This window comes from Oncorhynchus gorbuscha, linkage group LG11, assembly GCF_021184085.1.
Source record: "Oncorhynchus gorbuscha isolate QuinsamMale2020 ecotype Even-year linkage group LG11, OgorEven_v1.0, whole genome shotgun sequence".
Classification (NCBI taxonomy): domain Eukaryota; kingdom Metazoa; phylum Chordata; class Actinopteri; order Salmoniformes; family Salmonidae; genus Oncorhynchus; species Oncorhynchus gorbuscha.
Window position 1 is genome coordinate 8,606,040 of NC_060183.1, and position 27,994 is coordinate 8,634,033.

Here is a 27,994-nt window from a genome sequence, read left to right on the forward strand (position 1 = left end):
TCTAACAATAATTAGATGATCCATTGCCTAGGCGACTATTCTACTTTTTAGGCATGTAAACCTAAATGCTTGGTTGTATTTTATCTATAGAAGAGGAGCGCATTGCCTGTGTCCCCTGGAGAGGGTAAACGGGTTCCAAGGAGCCATTGTGTGTGACGTAACTAGCTCGCTAACAACCTGGCAGTTCGACTCCGGCGGCGGACTGTAAAAGTGCGATAATGACCGACAGTGACCTCGACCAAACCGTGTTTTAGCGGATAGGTCTTCACACTTTTTAATCAACAGAATAAAAGTTATCGGTACCAAGAGCGGATAAATATTTTCTACCATTTAAGAGCAATTTCATATGAAACACATTTTTGTTTTGTATTGAGCGTGCGCGCAGCGTTGCATTTTATTGCATGAGCTAATGTCGGCTATAGTGATAGCAGCTCGTTTCCTTTAGCTTGGTACCATCTTATATCATACGTAGCTAGTTAGCTGCAACAATGGATACAGGCAAATCAATTATCGAGAAAAAAGGGTCGGGATCGTGTTATGCCAATGGACTGCAAAGAGGGTTTCATCCTCAGGCTAGCAACGGTGGATGCAATGCATTCAATTCAAGTGGAAACTGTAGTGGCGGTACAAGCAACGTTGAACACTTCCATTATCTGCATACCGATGACGTCGAAGCCAATGGGTCCTCCCCTGCGAAAAGATGCAGGTTACGAAGAAGAGTTGAATCACTGAAGCGGAACAGACCGCGTAAGTTCCGCCGTCAGTGGGTTTTGCAGGTGTATATTTTGCATTTAGTAATTTATGGGTTTTACTCATCAAATGACAATTACAATATGTTACATTAGGCTACATCAGGGGTTTTCAAAAATTTTTCCTCGGTGACCCTCCCCTCAAGCTATTCCATTCAATCTATTTCAACTCTTCCACTGATATCACATTCACACCTGATGCAACTTGTCAACTACTCAGCAAGCACTTAAATAGGTGAGCTAGTTCAGGACTATAACATTGTGAAACTCCTGGGTATCCCGGGGAGATGTTTGAAAACCACTAGGTTACATGGGGTGGGTATAATTGGTGGAACGTTCCAACAATGTATGTAAAGTAACCTGATCAATTCACATAGCTGACTAATAGGCACCAACTCACCACGTAGCTTATTCTTAATGTTTGTCCATAGGATACCAGAGTGAAGATAGACATTTTTCGGAATAAACGTGTGGAATGAAAAACTGAACCAAATTGCCCACTCCCCGGTATCTTATTTTGCCGCTATACAACCTTGTATGCGTTGCACGTTGGCAACGTTGATACTTATACAGTTTTTGGAAGATATTCCTGATGGGACGTTGCACAAATTATACCGACCCGGTTACATGCACGCTGCAGGTAGATGAATGTAGAGAAGTTGCATAAATCAGCTGGCCATAGCTATGCATGGAAGATAGTGACATCTTGCATAATCATATGGGTTTGCAAGGCAGCCACGGTGTATTGTACAGTATATACTGTAGGCCTATATGTTGTCTATCGCCAGGTAGTTGATGGAATCAAACGGTTTCCATCATCAGCTATAGCCTACATTGCTGGCAGTGTAACCGATGTGAAATGACTAGCTAGTAAGCGGTCACTCGCTCTGAGACCTTGAAGTAGTTGTTCCCCTTGTTCTGCAAGCGCCGCGGCTTTTGTGGAGCGATGGGTAACGAGGTTTCGAGGGTGGCTGGTTCGAGCCCAGGTAGGGGCGAGGAGAGGGACTGTTATAGCAGCGCAAATTAACCAAGTCAAATTCCGGGTAAATGTGCTTGGCGAATAAAGGCGATTCTGATTCAAGGGACTGCGACCTAATCATGACTGCTTTTGTCTGTCAGCAAACCATTCTATTAAACTTGTTTCTCATAATCTTAAGGATAATGTCCTGGATATTAGCTATTGTTAGTTCCAGCTACGTTGTTTTAGAAACTATGTGACTCCTTTTGTTTTTGCAATGGGTGCACCGTGATTGGTGTCTTCTCAGTCAGAAGTTGTGCTGAAATCGCTCCTGATAAGAAGGCTTGGCGTACTTCGGCCAATTAGCGGCCGCCCTCTGTCTCCGCAAGGCTGGGTTAAAGAGCCAGGACACCGCCCCCAAATGTACAAAATTCCCTTTCCCTGGTTTCTAGGATGCTGTTAAAGAAGTTCGAACTTTTAGTCGAAGTCACAGTGCAAAAAAAGTTGCGTTTTCTTTGCTGTATTAACTGGGGGAATCTTAAATAATTGTAAACACTGATCTTAACTTTCCATGCTTGTATTTCTTTCGGGTGTTAATACGTGTTTTTGAATGCACCTGAGTGCATCACTATGAAGCTGAGAAATGTGAAGAAGCCAGGTAAGTTGTTTGCTATTGTTTACATGACAGTGGAATGTCAGACTCACGAAACTAGAACATTTGACGGGAATCGGGTAAAGTGTTAATTTGTCAGCGTAGATTACACTTGTTCTCACAAATAGGGCACTTCTGAACTGCCCTTATTGAACAACAATCTCTGCGACATTGTGAAACAGTCTCTTCGGTGTTGTTGAGCTGAGTTTCTTTCTAGAAAAGACCTAGGGCAAGTTCAGCGGTCCACTGGCTTAGCATGCCAGTCGGCATTCCTCTGCTCCATCTCTAATTGTGTTAGACCTGAGAGAGAGAATTGTCTTCTGTGCCCGAGTTGTCGCGCCAGCCTGGTCTCATAGACTAGACGTAACATAGTACATTTAAATCCGGGAGACTCAAATGAGTATGATATGTTACCTTTACATAAGACAAAAGGTTAATTAAGGAAAAAACTAAAGTAGGGTGGTTGGTCGTGAAGGGTGCAATTGCGGCGTCCAATTCGAGGCATTCCTGCATTTGCAGCAACCCCTCATTATACTTTAATTGATTCATTTTTAAGTTAGGACAGGTGGGAGGCGGGGGTGCTCCAGTAAAGTAGGGGTCATTAATGCACAATCATGTTGGATCAATAAACTCCACAGAAGAATGGGCGGGGGTGACAACGGTAGCTAGCTCTACACTGGTAGACAGTGTCCTTCACACCTGACTGTCGGGTAATGTTTTCCTGCAATTCTCTTAACGGTGATGGCAGGCGTTTAGCAGGCGGGAGCGAATTACACAGTGTGTTAGCTTAGCCAGCTAGTCCAAAGGAGGACACTGGTACACAGCGGGCGGGGGTGACATTGTTAGCGACACTATCAAGCTAGCTAGTACACCATGTCGCTAACTATCAAGTGAGGGAATGCATTGTGTCGCTAGCTAGCACACAGTGTCGCTAATGGTCAAGCTAGCTAGCACACAGTGTTGCTAATGATCAAGCTAGCTATCACACTGTGTCGCTAACTATGAAGCCAGCTAGCACACTGTGTCGCTAACTATGAAGCCAGCTAGCACACTGTGTCGCTAACTATCAAGCTAGCTAGCACACTGTCACCCTTGCCTCCCGTCTGCTGTGGTATTGGGAAGGGGTGGACAATGGGGTGCTCGGGGGGGCAATGGGGTGCTCGGGGGGGGGCAATGGGGTGCACGGGGGCGGGGCATTCATGCAGGAACCAATGGGATGCTCGAAGGGGTGGAGGGGTGTTCTTGAAGGAACCAATGGGATGCACGAGAGCATTCCTGCAGATGCTTGATGCCCACATGCAGGAACGCCCTGAATTGCGGGCTGCAGTTGCACACAATTGGGTTAGTCAGGAGTATAACGTGAACGTCTAGCAACCCAAAGATGCATGTTTGCGTCTCATCATGGGGAAATTTAGGCTTTTAGCTGATTAGTAACTTTGCAACTACTTTTGAGCTACTTTGCAAATACTTAGCATGTTAGCTAACCCTTCCCCCAAACCTTAACACTTTAGCCTAACTCTAACCTTAACCCCTAGCCTAGCTAATGTTAGCCTCCTAGCTAACATCAAATTAGAATTTGTAACATATCATGCATTTTGCAAATTCGTAGCATATTAAAACATACCATATGAATTGTAACATATCATACTAATTGGAGTATCTCAGATTTACATTTACTATGTTATGTTTACCCCTGAGTCCAGGTTGGTTGCACGTCCCCCCCCTCTGTTTTAGAGGAGGGGTTCCCAAACCTCCCAAGCCTTCTAGCATTAGAAAACATCCCGCGTCCCATGTCTATTTCTATGGGCACAAGCACTGGTCATGACACAAACTATTACCACCTGTCTTGTTGGCGGAGAGAATTTTTAGCAGGTTTTCAAGCTTATTTTCTGCAATTCTACACATTTTGTCATAAGGTGCAGAGAACATTTAGCAGTTTTAAAGCTAATTTTGTTACAATTCTATACATTTTGCCATGTCTAATGTGTATTATGTGGTATTTGAGTGACTCAAACATTACGACAAAATCTATGGTCTAAAAAACATTAGCCGACATTGACTAGTTTATTTTTGGTAAGTTATACATGGCTCTCTAAGGTATGCAATAACAGACAAGAGGATTCTACCATTACAACTTTCAAGTGTAAATTGAAAATCAGACTGCGTTCATTAATGGGCGCGCACCACAGTTTGGGAACCACTATGTTAGTGGTACCTCCAAAAGTGGCTTTCAAGTGGAAGCTCCCATCCACGCCAGCAGTTAATGTCTTGGTATTTTCCAGTGTATTATGGTATCAGTATTCCCAATAGGTGTTTTTGGAAAGAGCCTAATGTTGAACAACAAAGCCTATATGTTGGTTAATAATTAATCCGGTGTTTCAAATCTCAATGGTTATCTTTGGTGCCATTTGATGGGTCTGACCCTGAGATTTTTCACATGCTGATGTTGCAATGCAATTTTAAATACAACCTGAGGCTATAGATGAGCATATCCGTAACACAAAATGTACCTGAATGGTTTGATCAATATCCGTGTAATTATAGAGATTTCAAATCAGCCCTGATTGATCTGAAGTGGAGTAGCCTATTACACAAGATTCATATTGCACATTCAGCTTGGATATGCCCTCAACATTCTTGCTGAGCTGTGATTTGGATAACCTCAAGTCTAACATTTACCTTTGATTATTTTAGCTATAGGTTATGTACCCAGGGATATTGCATGAAGTATTGCATCAATTGTTGAAGGAAAACACTAAATTTTCCTACATCTCAGCTGGCAATGAATTGAACAATAAGCTACTTAAAATATTCTGTAACTTTTTAGTATCAATTAATCATAACACCACAGTAGGTAATTTGGCAGCCACTGCAGAAAATTCAAAATTATACTCGTATCGGAAACAAAGTTTGGCTATAACCACAGTGTAGGCTAACCAATATAACGCCTTTCTATAGAGCATCCAGGGAGTAGTGTGAAGTTGACACTGATCAGTTTAGCATTTTCCACACTAATAAGTAAGGTTAGGATTGGGTTTGGGGAAGCTGATCCTAGATCTGTACCTAGGGGAAACTTCACCCAGGAGCGTGTATCTGACACAGTCGGTGAAGGAAGTGAGCGAGGAACAGCCTATTTTGAAAGTGTGGTTATCTTTGTTTGCACAGAACGGCTCTCATAAAGCGAGATCCCAGATTAGAGACCAGGTACCATCGGTCAGGTACATTTTCTACCACGAGTTGCACTTCACAGATGATTAACATGTTTTGTGGACACTGACACAGGTTTCACTGCTATCTGTAGGTCAATTTTACTTATAATTTTTTGTTAAATTTAACCTTTTATTCACCAGGAAAAGCCCATTGAGAGGCACTGTTTTGAGAACTGTCCAAGAAGGCATTAGCAATCAACACAACAATACACAATACAATCAACACAACAATACACAATACAATCAACACAACAATACACAATACAATCAACACAACAATACGATCCATTGAAGGTTGGTTTCTGGTCTCCTTGGTTTATAATGGAAATCAAGAGGAAGGTTGGGTTCTGGTCTCCTTGGTTTATAATGGAAACCAAGAGGAAGGTTGGGTTCTGGTCTCCTTGGTTTATAATGGAAATCAAGAGGAAGGTTGGTTTCTGGTCTCCTTGGTTTATAATGGAAACCAAGAGGAAGGTTGGTTTCTGGTCTCCTTGGTTTATAATGGAAACCAAGAGGAAGGTTGGTTTCTGGTCTCCTTGGTTTATAATGGAAACCAAGAGGAAGGTTGGTTTCTGGTCTCCTTGGTTTATAATGGAAACCAAGAGGAAGGTTGGGTTCTGGTCTCCTTGGTTTATACTGGAAACCAAGAGGAATGATTCTACTACCCCACCTGCCCCTAGCCCTGCTCCCTCATAAAGAATGATTCTACTGCCCCTAGCCCTGCTCCCTCCTAAAGAATGATTCTACTACCCCACCTGCCCCTAGCCCTGCTCCCTCATAAAGAATGATTCTACTGCCCCTAGCCCTGCTCCCTCATAAAGAATGATTCTACTACCCCACCTGCCCCTAGCCCTGCTCCCTCATAAAGAATGATTCTACTACCCCACCTGCCCCTAGCCCTGCTCCCTCATAAAGAATGATTCTACTACCCCACCTGCCCCTAGCCCTGCTCCCTCCTAAAGAATGATTCCACTACCCTACCTGCCCCTAGTCCTGCTCCCTCATAAAGAATGATTCTACTACCCCACCTGCCCCTAGCCCTGCTCCCTCATAAAGAATGATTCTACTACCCCACCTGCCCCTAGCCCTGCTCCCTCATAAAGAATGATTCTACTACCCCACCTGCCCCTAGCCCTGCTCCCTCATAAAGAATGATTCTACTGCCCCTAGCCCTGCTCCCTCCTAAAGAATGATTCCACTACCCTACCTGCCCCTAGCCCTGCTCCCTCATAAAGAATGATTATACTACCCCACCTGCCCCTAGCCCTGCTCCCTCATAAAGAATGATTCTACTACCCCACCTGCCCCTAGCCCTGCTCCCTCATAAAGAATGATTCTACTACCCCACCTGCCCCTAGCCCTGCTCCCTCATAAAGAATGATTCTACTACCCCTAGCCCTGCTCCCTCATAAAGAATGATTCTACTGCCCCTAGCCCTGCTCCCTCATAAAGAATGATTCTACTGCCCCTAGCCCTGCTCCCTCATAAAGAATGATTCTACTGCCGCTAGCCCTGCTCCCTCATAAAGAATGATTCTACTACCCCACCTGCCCCTATCCCTGCTCCCTCATAAAGAATGATTATACTACCCCACCTGCCCCTAGCCCTGCTCCCTCATAATGATTCTACTACCCCACCTGCCCCTAGCCCTGCTCCCTCATAAAGAATGATTCTACTACCCCACCTTCCCCTAGCCCTGCTCCCTCATAAAGAATGATTCTACTACCCCACCTGCCCCTAGCCCTGCTCCCTCATAAAGAATGATTCTACTACCCCACCTGCCCCTAGCCCTGCTCCCTCATAAAGAATGATTCTACTACCCCACCTGCCCCTAGCCCTGCTCCCTCATAAAGAATTATTCTACTACCCCACCTGCCCCTAGCCCTGCTCCCTCATAAAGAATGATTCTACTACCCCACCTGCCCCTAGCCCTGCTCCCTCATAAAGAATGATTCTACTACCCCTAGCCCTGCTCCCTCATAAAGAATGATTCTACTGCCCCTAGCCCTGCTCCCTCATAAAGAATGATTCTACTGCCCCTAGCCCGGCTCCCTCATAAAGAATGATTCTACTACCCCACCTGCCTCTAGCCCTGCTCCCTCATAAAGAATGATTCTACTACCCCACCTGCCTCTAGCCCTGCTCCCTCATAAAGAATGATTCTACTACCCCACCTGCCCCTAGCCCTGCTCCCTCCTAAAGAATGATTCCACTACCCTACCTGCCCCTAGCCCTGCTCCCTCATAAAGAATGATTCTACTACCCCACCTGCCCCTAGCCCTGCTCCCTCATAAAGAATGATTCTACTACCCCACCTGCCCCTAGCCCTGCTCCCTCATAAAGAATGATTCTACTGCCCCTAGCCCTACTCCCTCCTAAAGAATGATTCCACTACCCTACCTGCCCCTAGCCCTGCTCCCTCATAAAGAATGATTCTACTACCCCACCTGCCCCTAGCCCTGCTCCCTCATAAAGAATGATTCTACTACCCCACCTGCCCCTAGCCCTGCTCCCTCATAAAGAATGATTCTACTACCCCACCTGCCCCTAGCCCTGCTCCCCCATAAAGAATGATTCTACTACCCCTAGCCCTGCTCCCTCATAAAGAATGATTCTACTGCCCCTAGCCCTGCTCCCTCATAAAGAATGATTCTACTGCCGCTAGCCCTGCTCCCTCATAAAGAATGATTCTACTACCCCACCTGCCCCTATCCCTGCTCCCTCATAAAGAATGATTATACTACCCCACCTGCCCCTAGCCCTGCTCCCTCATAAAGAATGATTCTACTACCCCACCTGCCCCTAGCCCTGCTCCCTCATAAAGAATGATTCTACTACCCCACCTTCCCCTAGCCCTGCTCCCTCATAAAGAATGATTCTACTACCCCACCTGCCCCTAGCCCTGCTCCCTCATAAAGAATGATTCTACTACCCCACCTGCCCCTAGCCCTGCTCCCTCATAAAGAATGATTCTACTACCCCACCTGCCCCTAGCCCTGCTCCCTCATAAAGAATGATTCTACTACCCCTAGCCCTGCTCCCTCATAAAGAATGATTCTACTGCCCCTAGCCCTGCTCCCTCATAAAGAATGATTCTACTGCCCCTAGCCCTGCTCCCTCATAAAGAATGATTCTACTGCCCCTAGCCCTGCTCCCTCATAAAGAATGATTCTACTGCCCCTAGCCCTGCTCCCTCATAAAGAATGATTCTACTACCCCACCTGCCCCTAGCCCTGCTCCCTCATAAAGAATGATTCTACTACCCCACCTTCCCCTAGCCCTGCTCTCTCATAAAGATTGATTCCTCTACTCGGAAGGCTGGTTTGCCTCTCATCTAGTAATCCTTCAACCTAAGGAAAGCTTGGAACGGTAGGCCCTGGTCTCATTCAGTCAGTTGTTAGGGTTAGGTCCTTCAAGCTAAGGAAAGGTTGTAGCAGTAGACCTTGGTGTCACTATCAGTTGAGGGTTCACTTCCCAGTCTGTTTTCATGGAATCCTATCAGGTATGGTATAACCAGTTCTGGCAGATTGTTATATAATCACTTTATAGAAGTCTTGCACACCTAATAAACTCTGGGAGTCATAATCTCAACGTGGACTTTGCTTCTTGTCAGGCAGTGACTCTCCTAAACCTAGATATGACATCTGATCAGCAAAGAGGCCTCATTCTATGATGCATCTCAATGAATGTTAGACCCTGTAATCCCCCCCCCCCCGCCCCAAAAAAAGAAAAACACACCACCACTTCAGGCAAAATAGAAAATATTCATCTTGAAATCAGGTTTCCATGGAAACTTGAGCTCTGTAGCTGTGGAACCTACAGTGGCTGGGTAGTCTACAGGTGGAGTAAATCAAATAAAACATTTACTCCACCTATCTGCCTGGTCTGCATGCGTAAGCGAACAGATGTACAAATAAAAACAACTTAAAATGGCACCACCAGCCACTCAAATATCTCAAATCAGTTGATGGGACACAATGTAGAGGCAAACTTTAAAAACAAATACTGTCGCTGTCTTGCTTTCCAACTAAGTACATGGACAATTGGCGTAAACCTGGGCCTATCTGTACCCTAGGGCCTTTGTCACAGTAAAGCAAATAATATTGATGATAGATCTAAGGCTAACCCAGAAGACCGATATTGGACCCATTCCACCACCATGACTGGCCTTACCAGGAACAAGGAAATCTCTCTCTCTCTCTCTCTCTCTCTCTCTTACGCAGAACTAGTTCACATCAGTCACATGGCCGTCTGACCTGTGCAATAGGCCGAGTCACAGCCTCCTGAAATCTCAAGTGTGTTCCTATGACAACAGTTGTCCTATTATTGCGTGGTATTTTAGCTGACATTTAAATGCAGGCCGACGGGTTACTGGCTGAGGACTGGGTTGGTGCTTTGACTCTTGACAACACTTCAGTTTGCTGAAAAGACAGGGAAAACAATGTGGTAATAACACCTTCGATTTGATTATGTATCTCACGGTTTGCGTTGACAGCCTTCCCCTGGTTCGGGATGGACATCGGCGGTACTCTGGTGAAGCTGGTCTACTTCGAGCCTAAGGACATCACGGCGGAGGAGGAACAGGAAGAGGTGGAAAACCTGAAGAGCATCCGCCGCTACTTGACCTCCAATACGGCGTACGGGAAAACGGGCGTCCGAGACGTTCACCTGGAACTGAAGAACCTGACCATGTGCGGCCGGACGGGCAACCTGCATTTCATCCGCTTCCCCACGCAGGCCATGCATCGCTTCATCCAGATGGGCAGCGACAAGAACTTCTCCAGCCTCCACACCACGCTCTGCGCTACTGGTGGAGGGGCCTACAAGTTTGAGAACGACTTCAGAACGGTGAGTGATCGGGAGAATCTCCTTTTGGGCAAAAGACCGTCCTCGAATTCTCTGTTCTCTCTCTCCTCTGTGACCCGGAGACCGGTAAGTGGTCAAGGAGAGCGTCAATACGTTAGTTAAAAACAAAAATGTAAACAGTGGGTTCTGTACTTTTTGAGCCCCGTGCTTTGACTGTACCAGTGTTGCGAAAACATGGTGTGCTGTCATAAACTTCACTGTGCTTCTCTGTGGCCCCACACCTGCTTTCTTATATAACCAGTCATTAACCCTGACTGCTGTTTGCTTTTATGCACATGCTGAGATTTTACTCTGCATGATTTGCCTCACGCCACTTTCTGTCTTTCTGTCACTCTCCCTACCATACCCCCCTCTACAGATGGCTGATTTAGAGCTGTTGAAGCTGGATGAGCTTGACTGTCTGATTCATGGCCTGCTCTATGTGGACTCCGTGAGCTTCAACGGCCACCCTCAGTGTTACTACTTGGAGAACCCATCAGACACCCAGAACAGTGTGAAGACTCCGTGCAGTCTGGCCGACCCGTTCCCTATGCTGCTGGTCAACATTGGATCTGGGGTTAGCATCCTGGCTGTGTACTCCAAAGACGACTACAAACGGGTCACCGGTACCAGGTAAAGAACAGGGCAAAAAACGGATTATATTTGACATTTTTAAAAGCCTTGACGGTCAACATTTTATGGTTGTGTTTAACATCTGAAATGTTTAGGCTATTATAAGGACAGTGCTGTTCACCAGTGCCAATTCAAAATCAGTTTTTTTTTCATCAGCAGTGAACTGGGTTTTCCCAGGCGAATGACCCAAATAAATAGTTTCATAGCATTAGCGGGTGTCATTGCACAGAAAGGAACTGTAGTCTTCTTCATAAGAAGAGAGACTCGTCCTACGTTGTCATGTCAACAGAGATTACAGAGGAAAAGCAAATCATTTACGACTGCTGTTTGTCATTCCCTTTAAGCTGTTGTTCACAATGAATAATAGTTATTCACAATGAATAATAGTTAGTCCGCTTTACTGTTATTAGCAAGGCAGGTTGAACAACGTCTACGACAGAATAGGAAGTGCTGTATGGGCACCGTGTTCCCTAGACAGTAGGTAGTGTCTGTCTGTCTGCTCGTTGCACAAGGACAGTCTATATTTACACCAGTTCAACCTTGGCACGTCTCTGAATAGAACACGGCACTGGGGTGAAACAGAGCTCATGCTGGTGTTTACAGTGCCTACAGAAAGTATTCAGACCCCTTGACTTATTCCACATTTTGTTGTGTTACAGCCATACCCATCTACACACAAATACCCCATAATAACAGTGAAAACAAGTTTTTCGATGTAAAAATTTTTTGGGCAAATTTATTGAAAATGAAATGCAGATTATTCAACACCTCTGAGTCAATACTTTGAGGAGTCTTGGTTGTGTCTGCATCAGCTTTGCTCACATCTGGATTTGGGGTTTTGTCCCATTCGTCTTTGCAGATTTGCACAATTTCTGTTAAATTAGATGGGGAGCGATGGGGAACAACAATCTTTAAGTCTTTCCAAAGGATTTTTTTTAGCTTTCAATTAAAATGTCTTATGAAGTATGAAAAATATTCAGACGCCTGGACTTATTCCACATTTTGTTAGACATTTTGTCTGTATTCAAAATTGATTCAATATATTTTTGTAAATCTCACCCATCTACACACAATACCCCATAATGAGTAAGTGAAAACATGTTTTAACAATGAAATATCTAATTTAAATATGTATTATTTTACACTCCCCTGAGTCAATACTTTGTAGAAGCACCTTTTGACAGTGATTTCAGCTGTGCGTCTTTCTGGGTAAGTTTCTAAGAGCTTTCCACACCTGGGTTGTACAACATTGGCCCATTTTGTCATTTCAAAATTCTTCAAGCTCTTTCAAATTGGTTGTTGATCATTGCTAGACAACCATTTCCAGGTCTTGCCATAGATCGAAAGTAATTGAAGTCAAAACTGTAACTCGGACGCTCAGGACCATTCACTGTCATCTTGTAGATTTGGCCTTGTGTTTTAGGTTATTTTCTTGCTGAAAGGTGAATTCATCTTCCAGTGTCTGGTGGAAAGCAGACGGAACCAGGTTTTCCTCTAGGATTTAGCCTGTGCTTAGCTCTATTCCGTTCATTTTTTTTATCTTGAAAAACTCCCCCAGTCCTTAACGATTATAAGCATACCCATAACATGATGCAACCACCACTATGGAGATGTGGTACTCGGTAATATGTTTTTTGGATTTGCCCCAAACATAACACTTTGTATTCAGGACAAAAAGTTAGTTGCTTTTACACATTTTCTTGCAGTATTACTTTAGTGCCTTGTTGCAAATATGATGCACTTTTTTGAATATTTGTTTTCTGTACAGGTTTCTTTTTCACTCTTTCATTTAGGTTAATATTGTGGAGTAACTACAATGTTGTTGATCCATCCTCAGATTTCTCCTATCACAGCCATTAAACTCTAACTTCCTCTTTTTTAAGGCACCACTGGCCTCATGGTGAAATCCCTGAGCGGTTTCCTTCCTCTCCGGCAACTGAGTTAGAAAGGATGCCTGTATCTTTGTCGTGACTGGGTGTATTGATTAGGGATGCAACGGTACAGTGGGCACATGGTTCGGTATGTATCATGGTTTGTGGGCCACAGTACGGTTTCGGTATCTTTATATTTAAGAAAAGTGTGCGCTTGTATGACTCTCATAAAGGGGACGAGTTGGCAACACATCGCTCTTCATCTCCCGACCCAGTACGTGAACCGTCACAGAGAGGTAGCTTCCAGAACATAGTGAACTGTCACAGAGGTAGCGTCCAGTACATAGTGAACCGTCACAGAGAGGTAGCTTCCAGAACATAGTGAACCATCACAGTGAGGTAGCTTCCAGAACATAGTGAACCATCAGAGAGGTAGCTTCCAGTACATAGTGAACTGTCACAGTGAGGTAGCGTCCAGAACATAGTGAACTGTCACAGAGAGGTAGCTTCCAGAACATAGTGAACCATCACAGAGAGGTAGCTTCCAGAACATAGTGAACCATCACAGAGAGGTAGCTTCCAGAACATAGTGAACCATCACAGAGAGGTAGCTTCCAGAACATAGTGAACCGCCACAGTGAGGTAGCTTCCAGAACATAGTGAACCGCCACAGTGAGGTAGCTTCCAGAACATAGTGAACCGCCACAGTGAGGTAGCTTCCAGAACATAGTGAACCGTCACAGTGAGATAGCTCCAGAACATAGTGAACCTTCACAGAGGTAGCTTCCAGAACATAGTGAACCGTCACAGAGATAGCTCCAGAACATAGTGAACCTTCACAGAGGTAGCTTTGAGTTGCTCTGGAGGTCCAACTATCAGTGGGGAGAGAGCTAGAAAGAATGTCTGTGCCAATTCCTTTTCAATGTCTCTCTATGATGTTTCATATAGTTTGGGAATTACTTTGCTGCTGAAATGTGTGCGGGAGGGGACATTGTAACCTGTTTTTTTTTTTTTTTTTTTTAACGAATCGGGTGACGAAATCCCGGGTCAGTAACCACCGAACAGGGCTGCAAATATGCTATGTTTACTGCCACTGCTTTCGATTATGTCTTTATGTTTTAATTAATTTGTCGTAAATTGTTGGACGGCAGCAGGGAGGGAGAGATTGTTGTGTTTTCGCTAACGAGTGATCTCGCCTTGCTCCATCTGCAAGGGATACGTCCGGGTGATGGCCACGTAAATGACATGTTAAAAGTGTTTCCACTCGAGTAGCCGACAGTGGCAAAGCAACGCTTGCAGACGGTACTTTGTTTGCTTACGGTCTTCGTACCCTCGTCGTCGTATTGAACGCCGAACCCAAAATGTTCCCACACAGTGGATTTGAAAGACGCCGGTGACTCTTCAAATGCGCTTCTCTCTGTCTCATTAGCGCTCGCCATTGTCTCGTTGGAGCTGAGAAAATATTTGTTTTTAGTTTATTCATGGGGCCCCTTTAGGCAGGTTTCCACGTGAGATGTCATTGCAAATCGTCCATTGGTTATAAAGGGGTAAGGGGTTGCTGTCACTGTGGTTATCACATTTTGAGACATTGCTGTGGAGTAAAGTTTGTCAGTGTAGTGTCTTAACACTTAGTACTTATTTATGTAATAAGAAAGACTCTGAATACAAGCAATTGAACTGGAGCTTCACATTTACTCAAACAGGTTAGTACCAGAATAACATAGAACAATACTGCGCATGACCAAGGGCGCTTCATCCTTAAAGGGGACATCAGTAATTAACAGAACATAACATTCAGCACTCAGGAGAAACGATCTGGGGCTCCAAGCAGTTGCCTGCCAAGCCTGTTCACAAGCTGCGCGTCTGGTTCTGTGGATCTGAATATACAACGTGCGTGTAGTCTGCAGCGCAATAAGCAAGTTTAGGAAATTATAGGAAAATGACAGGCATATCATAATTCCGTAGTTCACGTATGCGTATTGAACCGTAGGGGGCGTACCGACCAGTTCGACAACATACTGTGTACCGTTGAATCTCTCGTCTTGATACACCATCCAAAGTGTAATGTATAACTTCACCATACTCAAATGAATATTCAATGTCTACTTTTTATTTGATTTGTTACCCATTTACCAATAGGTGCCCTTCTTTGCTAGACATTGGAAAAACCTCCCTGGTCTTTGTGGTTTAATCTGTTTGAAATTCACTGCTCGACCTTACAGATAATTGTATGTGTGGGGTACAGACATGAGGTAGTCATTCAAACATCATGTTAAACACTATTCATGCACACAGTGTCCATGTAACTAATTATGTGACTTGTTAAGCACATTTGTACTCCTGAACTTATTAAGGCTTTCTGTGACTTTAGGGGTTGAATACTTATTGATTCAAGACATTTCATCTTTTCATTTGTAAAGACTTCCACTTGGACATTATGGGGTATTGTGTGTAGGCCAGTGACGACACATTCTCAATTGAATCCATTTTAAATTCCCGACTGTAACACAACAAAATGTGGAAAATCTTTTCTGAATGCACTGTAGCTCTTTCAAAGAAGGATAACTTTGCTGTATTGGTAAAAGTGTTTGGGTAACCAAGGAGAGCCTGGTGGCCTTGTGACTGTTCCCCATGGCCTTGTGACTGTTCCCCATGGCCTTGTGACTGTTCCCCATGGCCTTGTGACTGTTCCCCATGGCCTTGTGACTGTTCCCCATGGCCTTGTGACTGTTCCCCGTGGCCTTGGGGTCAGCTTACAGTTCCTATGGGACCTGTTCTACCTACCCCCACTAACTCTCCCTGTCCCAGGCTGAGAAGAGACTCCTTTTTAGGCCTCTGCTGTAAATTTAATTTAGGGCCCCTTTCAATGACCCTTCCTCAGCATAAGGGATGAAACTCTAACTTTTAAGCACGCATGGGTGTAACTACAAAATGTCACACATTTCCCATTGATGTCAATGCATTCTAGTATAATGTGCATGTCTCACGTTAGGTTTCAACCTTGAGTGGAAAAATAAGATACTTCCTGGTCCTTAGGCTTTTGCTGGAGACTCTTTTCCATAGACACAAGTGTTCTGATTTCTTATTCTATGGTCCATTCAGTTTCCTTGAAGCTGCCTCTCTCCCTTTAACTCTGTTTCAACAATCCCATTTTCTGTGTCCTCCTCTCTGTCTTGGTGGGGGTACGTTCCTGGGCCTGATTCCATTCTCTGTGTTCTCCTCTCTGTCTTGGTGGGGGTACGTTCCTGGGCCTGATTCCTCCTCTCTGTCTTGGTGGGGGTACGTTCCTGGGCCTGATTCCTCCTCTCTGTCTTGGTGGGGGTACGTTCCTGGGACTGATTCCTCCTCTCTGTCTTGGTGGGGGTACGTTCCTGGGCCTGATTCCTCCTCTCTGTCTTGGTGGGGGTACGTTCCTGGGCCTGATTCCTCCTCTCTGTCTTGGTGGGGGTACGTTCCTGGGACTGATTCCTCCTCTCTGTCTTGGTGGGGGTACGTTCCTGGGCCTGATTCCTCCTCTCTGTCTTGGTGGGGGTACGTTCCTGGGCCTGATTCCTCCTCTCTGTCTTGGTGGGGGTACGTTCCTGGGCCTGATTCCTCCTCTCTGTCTTGGTGGGGGTACGTTCCTGGGACTGATTCCTCCTCTCTGTCTTGGTGGGGGTTCGTTCTTGGGCCTGATTTCCTCCTCTCTGTCTTGGTGGGGGTACGTTCCTGGGCCTGATTCCTCCTCTCTGTCTTGGTGGGGGTACATACCTGGGCCTGATCCCTTCCTCTGTGTCCTCCTCTCAGTCTTGGTGGGGGTACGTTCCTGGGCCTGTGCTGCTTGCTGACGGGGTGTGAGACGTTTGAAGAGGCGCTGGATATGGCTAGCAGAGGGGACAGCAGCAATGTGGACAAGCTGGTGAAGGATATCTACGGAGGAGACTATGAGCGTTTCAGCCTCCAGGGATCTGCTGTGGCCTCCAGGTGAGCAAAGGACCACTCAGTACTGTGGCATTATACTGGATATACCATGATAATATATATACCATTCTATCTACCATGATGATAATAATAATAATAATACACTGAGTGTGCAAAACATTAAGAACACCTGCTCTTTCCATAAGACCGACTAGGTGAATCCAGGTGAACGCTATGATCCCTTATTGATGTGTACTTGTTAAATCTAGTTTAAATCAGTGTAGATGAAGGGGAGAGACGGGTTGAGGAAGGATTGTTACGTTTTAAGCCCATTGAGAGATGTATGTGTGCCATTCAGAGGTTAATGGGCAAGGTAAAACATATAGGTGGTATATGTGGTATGGTAGTAGCTGCCAGTCGCACTGGTTCGTGTCAAGAGCTGTAACGCTGCTGGGTTTTTCAATGTTCATCAGTTTCCTGTGTATCAAGAATGGTCCACCACCCAAAGGACATCCAGCCAACTTGACACAACTGTGGGAAGCATTGGAGTCAACATGGGCCAGAATCCCTGTGGAACGTAGAGTCCAATGCCCTGACAAACTGAGGCTGTTCTGAGGGCAAAAGGGAGAGGTGCAACTCCATATTAGGATGGTGTTCCTAATGTTTATTACACTCTGTGAATGATGAGCTATATCTACCACATAATATACACTTGGTGGCCAGTTTATTAGGTACACCCATCTAGTACCGGGTTGTACCCTCCTGTAGCCATAATGTTCAGAAACTCTATGGCATTCAAACATTACTCAATTGATATCAAGGGACCTAACTTGTGCCAGGAAAACATTCCCCACACCATTACACCAACAATACCATGGACTCGTGCTGCTGGGACCATGGACTCGCGCTGCTGGGACCATGGACTCGCGCTGCTGGGACCATGGACTCGCGCTGCTGGGACCATGGACTCGCGCTGCTGGGACCATGGACTCGCGCTGCTGGGACCATGGACTCGTGCTGCTGGGACCATGGACTCGCGCTGCTGACGCCAAATCCTGACTCTGTCATCAGCATGACTCAACAGGAACCGGGATTCAGTGGACCAGGCGACTTGTTTTTCCTTTCCTGCCCACTGGAGCCTCTTCTTCTTGTTTTAAGCTGATAGGAGTGGAACCCGGTGTGGTCATCTGCTGGAATAGCCAATCAGTGACAAGGACTGAGAAGTTGTGTGTTCCGAAATGCCGTTTGTTTTCACACCACTGTTGTACTGCGCCGTTATTTTCCTGTTTGTTTGTGGCCCGCCTGTTAGCTTGCGTGATTCTTGCCATTCTTCTCATCAACGGGCTGTTTTTGCTCACAGGACGCCACTGACTGGATGTTTTTTTTGTTTGTCGCATCATTCTCAGGAAACCCTAGACACGTCGTGCGTGAAAATCCCAGGATGCCGTTCGTTTCTGAGATACTGAAAACCGTCACGTGACGATCATACCACGCTCAAAGTTTAGCTTAGGTCACTCGTTTTCCCCACTCTTAACATTCAGTGTAACAGTAACTGAATGCCTCGATGCCTGTCTGCCTGCTTTATATAGCAAGCCATGTGACTCACTGTCTGTAGGAGTGAACCATTTCCATGAACGGGGTGGCAGGCAGACAGGCATGAAGTCATTCAGTTACGTTAGGTCCATTGATACCATTTGTGGAATGTTTCTATGCCCTGAAGAATTGTCTGTCCTGGAGGCAAAGGGGGTCTGACCAGGTCTAGTCCCTGAGTGTGTATACCATTCTATATCTACTATGATAATATATGTTGGGGTTAATTCCATTTTAAATTCCAGTAAATTTGGGTAATACACTGAAATTCCACTTCTCTTCAATGTGGTATTGGAATTCGGTTTATTTTCTGAATTGAAATGGGATTTATGTTTAATTGACCCCTAACTCCGATTTACCATTATATCATTATGATGAACGTTAGGCCGTTTATCTACCATGATAAACCGGCCGGCCATGCCTTCATATTTATGTCGAATTATGTAGGCTCTTATTCGTAAGAGGATGGCACATGAAACACACTTTAATAGAATTTTCAAGAGCTCATTCTGAAAATATGCCATACTGAGATTTTAAAAAATATTTTAAATATATATATACTTATTTGGGTATTTAAATTCTTGTTTCTTAGAAATGCAGGGGTATTTTCTAATGAAGCACCGAAGAGCTCTGAGGAAGAAAGGTGCTGCTACTCAGTCGCAATAGTACAGTAATTCTGCAACTAATCCTGGATTAATTCTTAATTCTTGGTAATAATTCAGTATGTGACAAATCTCCGTGTAATTAATTACCAATGGTTACCCAGTATTAAGTGGGTTTATTATGGTAGTTAATGAACTGTAAAAGCAGGTACACAGATATAAGGCGCATACAGGTAACTGTCAAAATAATGGACGCACTTGAGTAAATGAGGGATCGGGGAAAGCGGGTGCTTCCACACAGGTGTGATACCTGAGTTAAACCATTTACATCCCATCATGCTTAGGGTCACGTGTAAAAATGCTGGGCTGCCTTTTTATTTTGGCTACCATGGTCATTCCCTCATAGGATGACAATACACAGGGCACGAGTGGTCACTGAATGGTTTGTTGAGCATGAAAAAAACCGATGTAAACCATATGCCACGGCCGTCTCGGTCGCCACATCTCAACCCAATCGAACACTTCTGGAGCGGCGTCTGAGACAGCCATCCACCACCATCAAGAAAACACCAAACTATGGCATTTCTGGTGGAAGAATGGTGTTGCATCCCTCCAGTAGAGTTTCAGACACTTGTAGAATCTATGCCAAGGTGTCTTGGAAGAGGTTCTGTCTTGCAGAGGCCCAACACCCTATTCAGACACTTGTAGAATCTATGCCAAGGTGCACGGAAGAGGTTCTGTCTTGCGGAGGCCCAACACCCTACTCAGACACTTGTAGAATCTATGCCAAGGTGTCTTGTGGAGGCCCAACACCCTACTCAGACACTTGTAGGATCTATGCCAAGGTGTCTTGTGGAGGCCCAACACCCTACTCAGACACTTGTAGGATCTATGCCAAGGTGTCTTGTGGAGGCCCAACACCCTACTCAGACACTTGTAGGTGTCTTGTGGGGCCCAACACCCTACTCAGACACTTGTAGGATCTATGCCAAGGTGTCTTGTGGAGGCCCAACACCCTACTCAGACACTTGTAGGATCTATGCCAAGGTGTCTTGTGGAGGCCCAACACCCTACTCAGACACTTGTAGGATCTATGCCAAGGTGTCTTGTGGAGGCCCAACACCCTACTCAGACACTTGTAGGATCTATGCCAAGGTGTCTTGTGGAGGCCCAACACCCTACTCAGACACTTGTAGGATCTATGCCAAGGTGTCTTGTGGAGGCCCAACACCCTACTCAGACACTTTACGGTGGTGTTCCCTTTTATTTAGGCAGTTACCTGTAGGCGCAGTAACACAACAGTGTCCTTGTCCCAGAAGTGATCTTTATCACTCGCCTCGGCCTTACGGTCGATTTGTCTTGTTAAAAATTGAAGGGAATTGAACGATCTTATTTGGTAATTAGGGTTGCAAAATTCCTTGAACTTCCAATAAATTCCCTGGTTTTCCAGAAATCCTGGTCAGAGGATTCTAGATTTGCTGCTTTATTCCCTCTTGATTATGGGAATCTACCACTTGTGAAACCCTAATTGGTATTGGTTAAATCAATATTTGTCGATTTTCATGTAAGCACCTCTTTTTAAAATGTTTAATAAGAGTCTCCTTTTTTTGTTTTTCTGTTCTGGGGTGATCTTTAACATGCAGCTTTGGCCACATGATGAGCAAAGAGAAACGAGACTCCATTAGCAAAGAGGACCTGGCCCGGGCTATGCTGGTTACCATCACCAATAACATAGGCTCCATCGCACGCATGTGTGCCGTCAACGAGGTAACCATGCACACATTCTCCATACAGTTTTCATAATTACATATTAACATTGATTTACACTAAATATACAAAAGTATGTGGATGCCCCTTCAAATGAGTGGATTTGGCTATTTCAGCCACACCCGTTGTTGACAGGTGTATAAAATTGACCACACCGCCATGCAATCTCCATAGACAAACTTTATCAGTAGAATGGCCTTACTGAAGAGCTCAGTGACTTTCAACCTGGCACGGTCATAGGATGCCACCTTTCCAACAAGTCAGTTTGTCAAATTTCTGACCTGCTAGAGCTGCCCCGGTCAACTGTAAGTGCTGTTATTGATTAAGTGGAAATGTCTAAGAGCAACAACGGCTCAGCCCTGAAGTGGTAGGCAACACAAGCTCACAGAACGGGACCGCAGAGTGCTGAAGCATGTGAAAATGGTCTGTCCTCGGTTGCAACACTCACTACCGAGTTCCAAACTGCCTCTGGAAGCAACGTCAGCACAAGAACTGTTCGTCGGGAGCTTCATAAAAGGGGTTTCCATGGCTGGGCAGCCACACCCAAGCCTAAGATCACCATGCGCAATACCAAGCGTCTGCTGCTGTGGTGTAAAGCTCGCCACCATCGGTCTCTGGAGGAGTGGAAACAGGTTCTCTGGAGTGATGAATCATGCTTCATCATCTGGCAGTCAGACGAACAAATCTGGGCTTGGCGGAGGCAAGGAGAATGCTACCTGTCCTAAGGCAAAGGCCGACTGTAAAGTTTGGAGGAGGAATAATGGTCTGGGGCTGTTTTTCATGGTTCAGGCCCCTTAGTTCCAGTGAAGGGAAATCTTAACGCTCATCATACAATGACATTCTAGACTATTCTGTACTTCCAACTTTGTGGCAACAGTTTGGGGAAGACCCTTTCCTGTTTCAGCATGACACTGTCCCCGTGCACAAAGCGAGGTTCCATACAGAAATGGTTTGTCAAGAAACCTTTGGGATGAATTGGGAACGCTGACTGCGAGCTAGGCCTCATCGCCAAACATCACTGCCCGACCTCACTAATGTTCTTGTGGCTGAATAGAAGCATGTCCCCGCAGCAATGTTCCAACATCTAGTGGAAAGCCTTCCCAGAAGAGTGGAGGCTGTTATTGCAGCAAAGGGGGGGGGACCAACTCCATATTAATGCCCATGGTTTTGGAATGAGATGTTGGACGAGCAGGTGTCCACATACTTTTGGTCAAATAGTGTATGTTTTCACGAGAAGTAGTTGTCTAAAGGGCTTTATTCGAATTTCCATGTTTAGTCAATTAGCAGACACTCTTAACCCAGAGCCACGTATGTATGTATGTATGTATGTATGTATGTATGTATGTATGTATGTATGTATGTATGTATGTATGTATGTATGTATGTATGTATGTATGTATGTATGTATTTATTTGGGTGGTTTTCTGTATGCCCTCGGCTTCTTCAGTGTTGCCTTGTGGCATGGTGATCATGCAGCATTGTACAGAGCTATCAAAGAGCACAGATCTTCAGCAAATGCCACCAACTGGCCCCATAGACCTTTCCCCAAAGCATGAACTACAGAATAGAATACTTCATTGCCAAACAACAATGGTCGATAGGAACTTGTTTGTAGCGTCACTGACAGGACAATCGGTACATGGCGGCTTAGTTCAACAGGGACACAGCAGTAGATATAATGTATGTAGCATTTCAAGGTCCAACTGACTTCTCAGCTTGAGTACAGGGCCGATGACATACAACAGACTCCTGGTTAGCTCCACCTTGTGGTCATAATGAGTATTTTCCTTGCTATGTGTATGTACCTCTCTGTGTGTTTTGTAATATCAGTTTGTCAAAATAACTTGAATCATCTCTAAGAGTACACAGTTAAAATGTTGACCGTTCCTGTTATTATGATTCCGAACTGTTAATCTGTGTTTTTGCAGGATTATTGGTTTTATAAATGAGCTTCTTAGTGGAAAACAAATTTTAATTGGATACATGAACTATTTTACTACCATGATCTTTTCGCTTTCAGAAAATCGAGAGAGTTGTGTTTGTTGGGAATTTCTTACGGATCAACACCGTGTCTACTAAGCTGCTGGCCTACGCCATGGACTTCTGGTCCAAGGGACAACTGAAGGCCCTGTTCCTAGAACACGAGGTACAACGCTTTGATTTGAGTTGGACTTAAGAGATTCTATCAGACTGGATGTAAACAAAGCTGTCAACTCTACTCCAATAGCACCCAGATTCCATAATCAATTTCCTTGATTCCATTAATGAGCATTGTAATAGTACTCATACTGTATTTTGAGTATTAGTAATAATACTATATTTACCACGTATGTTTTCTGTAGGGCTATTTTGGAGCGGTTGGGGCATTACTGGAGCTGTTAAAGTCGTCTGAGGAGCCATGAAGACATGCCCATGTCGTCTGTATAGAAGCTGCTGAAAGGTTTTCACGGAAGCCAAGAAACTGGGAAAAACTGGGAACAGCCATTTAATAATCAAACTGTAAATATCCTTTCACTCCCTTCCCTAAAATCCCCTCAAATAGAGGTTTTAATATGACTAATGTCCCATGTCATGAACCCTGGGTGGCAGGTAAATGCTAAGGAGCACAGAAACGGTGTTTGTTTTTGACACTGTGTTTAAATGCCTATTTGTGTAGTAGTTCTAGGGTGCACTAAAGCCTAAACCTGCTGAGATTTGACTTGTGTTGTCAGTCCAGTTATGTCTGAGGTATAGAGGAAAATGTGCTTATGTGCTGTCCAGCAATGTAAAAAACAAAAACAAATGTCGGGGTAGGGGGGGGGGGTTAGTTTCATTCGTATCAAATGAAGGGACCAAGATGCTGTTTCATCGTCATGGGCTGGCCCTTTAATTCAGTGTGTCACACCAAGGGTCCACTCTCCGTTCGCCTGTGGCACACCCATCATCACAGCTTTATTATCAGAGCACGGTTACCAGCGATGGGGATGTTAAAAAAAATATAAAAAAAACATTGGTTCAGCAACTTCCTCAAACTCTCTTTTTAGTGATGGAGTTCTGTGATCTGCTAGTATGTCAGTCACTTTTGAAAGATATGCCATGATCTTGGTACGTTGGTTGTTTTTCGAAGATGCTGCACTACAGAGATGAATTATGAGTCTGCCTTTCCTCACTAAGAAAGTGCCTCATCCTCTCCTATACCAGGCCCGTGACGACACCCACTCTACAGACAGTCTGTAGAATTGCCTTGTGTTTGATTTGCCTAGTAAGGACTTGTTGGTGTTTGTATCTGCTGTAGTTGTAAGAAAGGGACATAACTACTGCCAGCAGTTAGTCTATATAGGGATTTAAGAGATTTGTCTTCCTGTGTCTGTGGGAGTTCCTCACCCAGTGCAAAGGGTCCATTACCTGCAGTTTGGACAGGAAGTCTCTCCATTTGGCCCCCAAAGTAATTCTCATAGCTGCTATTTGTTTTCTTGTTCTAGTCATCAGTTAAAACTATTCAATGTGAATGTGCTTGTAACTAAAAGATTGAAGGACCACCACAAGACATGTATTATCGGTTGGTCTAGGTATTTCAAACGGCAGCATTAACAGTGTTGGCCGGGGTAGGCCGTCATTGTAAATAAGAATTTGTTCTTAACTGACTTGCCAAGTTAAATAAAGGTAAAATAAAAATTAACTGAGCGCCAAGTATTCAAAAGAAACATATATAAATGTATTTCATCCATCAACTTCTTCTAAATTGCTTTGTTAGAATAATACTGTTGCATCCAATGTCTCAACCTTTGGCATTATGACGTCACACAATGTTCTGTCGTTCCTTTTCGTTCCTTCGCTCCATGTTGGTTAGTGGCTTCATCCTGTCAGGTGCCACTCTTGTTAAACCGGGTAGCAGTTCACTTACTGGCTACTCTGTGCCATCCTCTTCTCAACTCAACCCTATGTGTTGCCTTTTGTGTTGTTTTTAGTGGAAATAAACTGAACAAAAATATATAAAACGCTACATCCAAGCTGTATCACAATTGGCCCAGCGTTTTCTGGGTTTGGCCCGGTGTAGGCCGTCATTGTATGTAAGAATTTGTCCATAACTGACTTGCCTAGTTAAATAAAGGTTGAATAAAAAATATATATATAATAATTAGTGTTGCGCTAATTTAATTTACTTCATGAGCTGAAATAAAATATCCTAGAAATTTTCCGTACTCACAAAATAATTATTTCTCTCATATTTTGTGAACAAATTTGTTTACATCCCTGTTAGTGAGCATTTCTCCTTTTGCCAAGAGAATCCATCCACCTGACAGGTGTGGCATCTCGAGAAGCTGATCAAACACCATGATCATTACACAGGTGCACCTTGTGCTGGGGACAATAAACTGCCACTCTAAAATGTGCAGTTTTGTCGCACAACACAATGCCACAGATGTCTCAAGTTTTGAGGGAGCTGGCAATTGGTATGCTGACTGTAAGACTGTCCACCAGAGCGGTTTCCAGATAATTGAAGGTTAATTTCTCTACCATAAGCTGCCTCCAACGTCGTTGTAGAGAATTTGGCAGTACGTCCGACTGGCTTCTCAACCACAGACCACGTGTATGACGTTGTGTGGGCAATGAGTTTGCTGATGTGAACGGAGTGCCCCATAGTGGCGGTGGAGTTATGGCATAAGCTACAGACAACGAATACATTTTCATTTTTATCAATTAAAATTTGAATGCACAGAGATACCGTGACGAGATCCTGAAGCCCATTGTCGTGCCATTCATCCGCCACCATCACCTCATGTTTCAGCATAATGCACGTCCCCATGTCACAAGGATCTGTACACAATTCCTGGAAGCTGAATATGTCCCAGTTCTTCCATGGCCTCCATACTCACCAGACATGTCACCCATTGATCATGTTTGGGATGCCCTGGATCGACGTATGACAGTGTGTTCCAGTACCCGGCAATATCCAACAACTTTTCACAACATTCGGTGATCACACCAGGTTTTCTGATCCATGCCCTACTTTTATTTTAAAGACCCAACAGATTCAAATCTGTATTTCCAGTCATTGTGAAATCCATAGATTAGGGCCTAATGATTTTATTTCAATTGACTGATTTTCCTTATATGAACTGTAGCTCAGTAAAGTGGTAAAAATGTGTTTTGCGTTTTATATCTTTGTTCAGTGTACATGTGTGTGCCATACATTTTCTTCATTTGTTTAGTTTGTTGGTGTTTTCATATAAAGTGCTTACGCATCGGTGTGGCTGTTTGTGAAGGCTCCAGTTAGGCCTATTGTAAAATCAGAGCGCCACTGCAGCCAGCTGCCACATGGCGTTCAGCCAGGTCAGTACATTTCATCAGCATGGCTATTCTGACTCATTTTATTTATTTTTTTCACAAAAAAATCACAACAATCCAATATTTTTTTTTTGTTTGTCGATTTATTTTTTTAAACATTTGATTTTTGTGCTTGTATGTATTTGTTGTTCTATAGCCAGTCTGCTCTGAGTTATTCCAACTACGCCCTGTTCCTAAACTTTTGCATGTGTGTTCTTATGATTGGATTAGACCTTACATTAATTAGCCCCTGGTACTAGTCTGGATCAATGGCTAAACCTTGGATTACCATTTCGTTATTTATTACCCCCAATAACTTTTAAAAATACATTTGAAAAGCATTTCCCAATTGTACATGTGGGTATCACAACTACTGATAAGATGAAATGATGAAACTCCTTAAGTCTCTAAACCAAGGGTGTCAAACTCATTCCACGGAGGGCCTAGTGTCTTCTGGTTTTTCCTTTTAAACTAAGACCTAGACAACCCAGGTGAGGGGAGTTCATTTCTAATTAGTGACCTTAATTCTTCATCAATCAAGTACGAGGGAGGAGGGGAAAACCCAGCAGACGCTCGGCCCGCCGTGGAATGAGTTTGACACGTGCTCTAAACAATGTCCTTGGAAAGATGTCAGTGACTGAAGTCCCTGTGCTGTGAGAAGGCAGTATTAGGAAATGACGTTTCTCTTTGCTTCCAAAGCTCTCATTTCCTGGCCAGTGAAATTGTTGAGTCTAGTTTAAATATAAAGTTTTTTTTTTCTTTTTCAGTGGTATGTGGTCATATGTTATATCCAGGTATTAGTCACACCCGAAGACCACCTACAAGTCTAGCATTGAAGCATTGTGACTACGTGACGGCCCTTCAAGTCAGTGTTTTAGTACGTTAAGTCTGGCTCAATTACGAAGCTCCTCTTCCTCAGTGTTTACACACTGTGTTTGCGTATCATGAATTTGAGCCATCAAAACTGTGTTACGTAAAGACCTCCTGTTTGTACAGTATTGTGTACAGAGATATTGCTTGCCACAGCACAAGGACAGCTATTACTTCATGCACCCACTTTAAGCCCATACTAAAGCGCGATTGAGTGATTTGGTATTAAAGCAGAAGTCTTAGTTTTCCCTTACCCTCTCATTACAGTGTCAATGAACAGGAGTCTGATCTCTGATAACAGAGAACATGCTATGCAGTAGCTTCGGTGTTGATCTCTTCGGTATAATGTCCTAGCAATGCTGCAAACTCTGCCAATAACCCAAAATGAGTAAGTGGTTGTTCAAAGCTGTTTTGTATTGTTAAGAATTATGCAACAACATCTGCTCTGAGAATCTGGTTTTTATCTTGAGTGAGATTCTTCCGCTCGAGTCCTGAATTTGACATAAAACAATACTTTTATTCTGGAAGGTTTTAGAGGATGGACCTTCTATCATCGATCTGAATGTACACGGAGACCTATAAATATATCCACCAGCAATCTCTGCTAACGAAATGTCTAACCTGATGGTTATTTGCGGTGTGTAAGGCTGCGTTTATACAGGCAGCCCAATTCTGATGGCAAAAGAGCTGATCTGATTGGTCAAAAGACCAATTTTAGTGGAAAATGATCAGAATTGGGCTGCCTGTGTAAATGCAGGCTTAGTGCTTAACTCTCTTGCTTAAGAAAAATGACAAGAAAAGGAACACAAAATATTCTGTGTGCAATGTGGGCGTACTGAAATTGACATTTTGTTTCTGAAAGGAATAAAATTGTACAGCTATAGAGATGTGTCAATTGGTGATTCTTGATGCTGTCAGGGAGAGGGGGGTTTTGTGATTATTGATGCTGTCAGGGAGAGGGGGTTTTGTGATTATTGATGCTGTCAGGGAGAGGGGGTTTTGTGATTATTGATGCTGTCAGGGAGGGGGGTTTTGTGATTC

The 27,994-nt window shown here is 44.2% G+C and overlaps 2 protein-coding genes across 5 annotated transcripts; both read left to right on the top strand.

Moving 5' to 3' along the window:
- pank1a (pantothenate kinase 1a) lies at positions 1 to 27,836 on the top strand. Of its 4 annotated transcripts, none has more exons than XM_046368481.1 (8): positions 1 to 747; positions 10,064 to 10,416; positions 10,793 to 11,046; positions 16,704 to 16,880; positions 19,000 to 19,050; positions 20,653 to 20,776; positions 22,797 to 22,922; positions 23,119 to 27,836. In XM_046368481.1, exons 1-8 carry the CDS (start codon positions 489 to 491, stop codon positions 23,176 to 23,178), a joined length of 1,404 nt encoding a protein of 467 aa, XP_046224437.1. In that variant the 5' UTR covers positions 1 to 488; the 3' UTR covers positions 23,179 to 27,836. The 4 variants fall into 4 exon arrangements, with proteins under 4 accessions (XP_046224437.1, XP_046224438.1, XP_046224439.1 ...); XM_046368483.1 differs by lacking the exon at positions 1 to 747 and adding an exon at positions 2,142 to 2,365; XM_046368482.1 differs by lacking the exon at positions 19,000 to 19,050 and having other exon boundaries at positions 7 to 747.
- Positions 19,059 to 20,629, top strand: LOC124048074. Its single transcript, XM_046368486.1, has 2 exons — positions 19,059 to 19,949; positions 19,990 to 20,629. Exons 1-2 carry the CDS (start codon positions 19,417 to 19,419, stop codon positions 20,390 to 20,392), a joined length of 936 nt encoding a protein of 311 aa, XP_046224442.1. The 5' UTR covers positions 19,059 to 19,416; the 3' UTR covers positions 20,393 to 20,629.
- Positions 27,837 to 27,994: the final 158 nt, after the last annotated feature.

Bases quoted from the DNA above. Each gene is read 5' to 3' on its own strand.
- pank1a (XM_046368481.1), top strand. From the start codon at position 489: ATGGATACAGGCAAATCAATTATCGAGAAAAAAGGGTCGGGATCGTGT. The intron at 11,047-16,703 runs GTAAAGAACAGG...TCCTCCTCTCAG, and splicing joins AAACGGGTCACCGGTACCAG to TCTTGGTGGGGGTACGTTCC. The intron at 19,051-20,652 runs GTGCTGCTACTC...TTTAACATGCAG, and splicing joins AAGAGCTCTGAGGAAGAAAG to CTTTGGCCACATGATGAGCA.
- LOC124048074 (XM_046368486.1), top strand. From the start codon at position 19,417: ATGACAATACACAGGGCACGAGTGGTCACTGAATGGTTTGTTGAGCAT. The intron at 19,950-19,989 runs GTGTCTTGTGGG...AGACACTTGTAG, and splicing joins CCCTACTCAGACACTTGTAG to GATCTATGCCAAGGTGTCTT.